This window comes from Atta colombica, unplaced genomic scaffold (genome assembly GCF_001594045.1).
Source record: "Atta colombica isolate Treedump-2 unplaced genomic scaffold, Acol1.0 scaffold51, whole genome shotgun sequence".
NCBI classification, from domain to species: domain Eukaryota; kingdom Metazoa; phylum Arthropoda; class Insecta; order Hymenoptera; family Formicidae; genus Atta; species Atta colombica.
Genome location: NW_017259541.1, coordinates 43,534 through 48,869, shown reverse-complemented (window position 1 = coordinate 48,869; position 5,336 = coordinate 43,534). Strand labels below are relative to the sequence as shown.

General features: G+C 36.4%; 1 protein-coding gene across 1 annotated transcript; it reads right to left on the bottom strand.

The window, feature by feature from the left end:
- Positions 1–1,118: 1,118 nt before the first annotated feature.
- LOC108691710 lies at positions 1,119–4,018 on the bottom strand. The gene is made up of 2 exons (XM_018199577.1): positions 3,806–4,018; positions 1,119–1,301 (listed from the first exon to the last, which is right to left on the bottom strand). The coding sequence occupies exons 1-2, from the start codon at positions 4,016–4,018 to the stop codon at positions 1,119–1,121; spliced, it is 396 nt and encodes a 131-aa protein (XP_018055066.1).
- Between the last annotated feature and the right edge of the window lie 1,318 nt (positions 4,019–5,336).

Here is a 5,336-nt window from a genome sequence, read left to right as displayed (position 1 = left end):
TCGAAAACACTGATGAGGAATCTCAACTGATTAAGAAAGAAGCTAATGTTGCGAAGGATAGAAATATTAAGAAAAGAAAACCAGAAGAAAATGAAAAAGATGATGAACATGATAATGATGATGATGATGATGGCGATAATTTCAGGATGGATAATTTATGACTTCAATTAATACTGTTGTCAAAATAAAAACAATGTATACAAGAATCGAATGTTACGTCGGATTCCAATTATGCGTAACCTGAAACAAATTATCATACGAACGTTCACACGTTCTATCAGCCGAAGACGTTTATGAAACGCCCAATGAGCCGCTTGAAACGTTAGTTAAACATTGCAAACGCGACAAGTTTGTGAAGATTTCCATAATCAATTGGGACCATTTGGACAAAAATATAATTTGCTTCTCGATAAAGAAAAGATGATCGATTAGTATATGGCGTACCTCAGTAAGAACGGTACGATGCTCGGTGATAAATAGTTCGATATAGACACGAATGATTTTGTGATCATAGATAGAGTAAAGATACGCCTGGGTTATATCAATTAATTTTCAAAAGAATTCCCGATGACACTATTTACACAGAGAATGATAAACTAGCATATAAAAGTATATTATTAGCAACGAATGCTCATAGATGCAATCATAAAACGGATAATCCAATATTGGATAAGAAAGGATATAAATATAAGAATATAATAGCACCCTTGGTATCAGGTAAAATACAAGTTGGAACGAGTATATCATGCGTCTGGAAACTAAACAACAAGTCAGGTAAAAATGTTGGAAAAGATATAACACCACGACCCTAAATGACAATAAAATCGATTATATTCATTGGGGCAATCCTAACTAGCTAGTAGATTGTCTTCGATTGTTTGAGGTCTCGCGTCAAGCAGATCACAATGTCAATGGTAATGAAATATTATTTATTCGAGGAGCTTCGTGAAGTTGACTTGATTGTAAACGACTTGATTAAAACGAGGATACGCAATCATTTTTATTCGACATCGAAATATCAACCAACAACGTTTACGTCAGACCTTTGTAATATTTTGCGCATTATATCACGATAAAAAAATAAAACGTGTCTGAGAAAAAATCTCGAAAAGTGACGACTAGAAGAACTTCACGCTCCGGCGAGAAAAAATTTTCCACGCAGACACGTCATAGTTTACGGATACGATGATCTGTGGCAGGCTGATGTGATTGAGATGCGCCCTTACACACAATTCAATAAAGGTTACCAATATATTCTCACTGTTATCGACATATTGAATAAGTACGCATGGGCCGTACCTCTCAAAACAAAAAAATGAAACTGAGATGGCTATAGCGAAGATAATTCGAGATAATGGAAGATGTCTGAAAAATTTGCAACCAAGAAAAGAATTTTACAATGCAAATATAAATAACTTGAAAAAACACATCATAAATCATTATTCAACATATTTTGTAATGAAGGCGTCAATCGTCGAACAATTCAATCGTACGTTGAAGAACGATAGGTGGAAACAATTTATGCGCAATGAAATTATAAATGGATCGATTTGCTATCCATTTCGCGTCTAGTGTCGGAGTACAACGCGCGAACTATCAGTATGTGACCCATCGACTCCTACGATCGCCGACAAACTCTTAATACTCTGTACAGTAGCGTAAAGACACTTCCGCGATTCAAAGTTGATAACTCGGTACGTATGAATAAATTCAAGACAATCTTTGAGAAAGGTTACACCCCAAATTGGCCTACGAAGGTGTTTAGAATCGTCAAAGTACAGAGATACTAATCGTGTCACGTATCTTCTAGAAGATTACCGCGGAAAACCTGAAGGATTTTATGACCTGAAGGATTCTACGACTATGAGTTGCATCGCGTTGCTAATTCCGACGTATATCTAATTCAAAAGGTGTTGCGTAAAAAAGGAGACAAAGTTTATATAAAATGGCTAGGATTTGATAATTCACACAACTCTTGGATACATAAGGATAATGTGTTATAAAAAAAAATAAAACTTGTTATAAAATTTATTACAAATTGTTTAATTATTTTTTCTCTTTATAAATATATTATACACATATTATACGCACACAGACATACATACATACATATATACGTACGTTCATATATACATTCATGAATATACGTATATACGTACATATGTACATATATATGTATTAGGTGTACAACTTTGCTTCCGCCGTTTTCCTATAGATGGCTTTATCGATAAGTGGTGGTCAAAATAAATAGATCATAGACGTCACACAATAAACTTGGGCATCTGTCAACATAACCCCATAGAAACATTAGTCGATTTGTGTCTGCATCATAAAGTTATTCTTGATTGAAAATGTCAGTTTACGAGTCAGTTTACAAATTCTCGTCATTTGCGGGAGGTTTTAATTTTTTGCTTCAATATGAAGAAATCTGGCTGAGGCTCATCGAATGCTCTCAAATATTTATGGTGAGGCCGCTATTAGTGAAAAAACGTGAGTGGTTTCAACGCTTCAAGAACGGTGATTTTGAAGTCCAATGTCTCATGCTCTGTATTTGGTGGGACCAGCTCGGCGTAGTGTATTATGAACTGTTAAAACCGACTGAAACAATCACAGACGATCGGTATCGAACGCAATTGATGCGTTTGAGCCGAAAGACAAACGGCCGCAATACAACGAGAGACACGATAAAGTGATTTTGCAGCATGACAATGCTCGACCCCATGTTGCGAAAGTGGTCAAGACATACTTGAAAACGTTGAAATGGGAAGTCCTACTCCATCCGCCGTATTCTCCAGACGTTGCTCCCTCTAACTATCACTTGTTTCGATCAATGGCACACGGCCTGGCTGACCAGCACTTCCGATCTTATGAAGAAGTAAAATTATGAAGAAGTAAAAAATTGGATCGATTCGTGGATAGTCTCAAAAGATGATCAGTTTTTTCAACGCGGGATTCGTACGCTACTTCTCCCGAAAGGAGAAAATAGTGGCCAGCGATGGACAATACTTTGAATCATAAATGTATAATCAGTTTTTTACAATAAAGCCTCGAATTTCGGAAAAAAAACGGCGGAAGCAAAGTTGTACACCTAATATTTATTAAATATATATTAAATATATACTTATTAAATATACTTATTAAATATATATATTATATATACATATATTATATATACAATACTATATACAAATTTATTTACACCGGTAATGTTCCCATGGTAGCGTGTCGGAGGAATCTGACATGATATATGAGAGATTCTTATCATTGTGCGGACTTAGAGTGATTTTTGTTTCCGAAGTCGTGTACACTTCGTGCAATTTTGATCTAATGCACGACTGCCTGCGCGACATTTCGATTGCGTCGTTCAAGCCTCGAGTATAATCTTCGAACATTATGGATCTTGCCACAACATTGCTCTTGACATCCTTTATCTTTTTCGTGTCCTTCTTTCCTTGTACATGTAAAGCGTTTTCGCTCTAAGCTGAATTCAGTTATGATGGCACCATTGTTCTCGTCTTTCATGAGACTTTTTTATTATTATGAGGAACTTTTTTATTTGCGAGCGGAATATCGTATAGGTTATCGATAGAGTAATCACTCGTGTCAAATCTATTTATATCATGTTTCATAATGTTTCATAATGTGTATCCATCGTTATTCCACATATATGAGACTGTCAGTATCGGTATAATAATAATACATACATACATAATTTTACATTTATCGCGAAACAGCGATGCATGTACATACTCATGGTGAAAATCATACAAATATGTTTTAGGATATCGAGGATGTACATACCTACGTATATCGGTTTGCCAAATTTTACCTCGAGTTTGCGCATTTCTATCGCGACCAGATTCTCCGAAAAGATGTTACAACTATGAAAATTCGATTTCGCGATCATTGCCTTTGCATCGTATCTCCCATTCCAACACGTTAAAAGTCGCACGTCGACGTAATTGCGCACATTCTCCATGGTTTCTTCCATGGTTTTGCTGAAAACCGCGTTGTTCATTAGTTTGTATAAATTTTTCTCGAACTCATTATTCGCGCGAGTTCTAAAATTTGTGTTAAGTTCGATATAGCTCACGAAGCCATGAAGATTGCGCGAATTGTAATGTCATAATATATGGATCTTTGTGCGGAGACTGTGGCGATTACATTGAAGTAGATTACGATAATGAATCACGTAAAACTTTTTATCGTGTAACGTAGCGAGGAGCTTGTTTTCTCGCTTGCAGGGTGATTTCTCGCATGTTGAGCAAAATGATAGATCCGCGTGAATATCATAGAAATGTTGTGGATACTTCAAGTCCACTTCGAGAATATAGCCTGTCGAGGAATCTAACGCGACATGCATAACGTTAAAATTTTCTACATCATCGACCCATCGAAAATCAGCATATGGGAATGATTGACACATTGCCCAACCGTACAAATTGTTAACGTCGAAATACATAAGATATTGATGGTTTCGATGGGTCGTACGATTATATGTATTTGTTGTTAGCCTGCGCATACCGTATTGAAACACTGACGTAGACCGCGTATACCGCGCTCGACAAACATGATCATGTCGATGTCTGTGAACAGTTCAAATTTTACACATGTATGTTTTAATGACATCCCACGTGAAGCCCGGTAAAGTAATATTACGCAGTGTCGAGCCCATAACTCGCGACGCAACTATCGCGGAAATTCTCGAATATGCTGGCTAACAACAAGACATCTGTTTTTAGACAGGTCGCTATATTCACCAAGCGTTTGAATGGAGAATCGCCGCTACAAGTTGACGACATGCACATAATCGTTCTCAGATACCGTGTCATCTGTTAAAAAACTATAAAAAGAATTACGCGATTGTAATTCGGTTTCCTCCAATTTTTCGACGCAGTCAATGTACTCGTACGGAAATAATATCTTTCCGCATGAGCAGATCGAAATCGATTCTCCGCGCTGAGATTAAGAAATTCGGACCGTGTAATTTTCAATTTATTTTTATTGAGATACGACGCTAATTTTTCTAAACTTGATGCGAGAAATTTACAAGAATCTATTTACAAGAATCTATTATATAATTTTACACAAGTTTTCTTCTGCTCATTTTTAGTATTGTCAACATGTTTTGTAAAGGAAATATATTTTTCTTTAGTTGTAGGAAATCTACGTCCTTCGTACGCGATGGCTATTTCTTTGATGATAAAATGTGAATCGTATCCCGATAAATTATGGAAAACTATGGATATGCAGTGTGAATCTTTATAATTCAAATTACAATTCGAATGCGCGGGGCCTCTAAATCGCCTCGTCAAGTGGCAATGAGCGCGTACCCA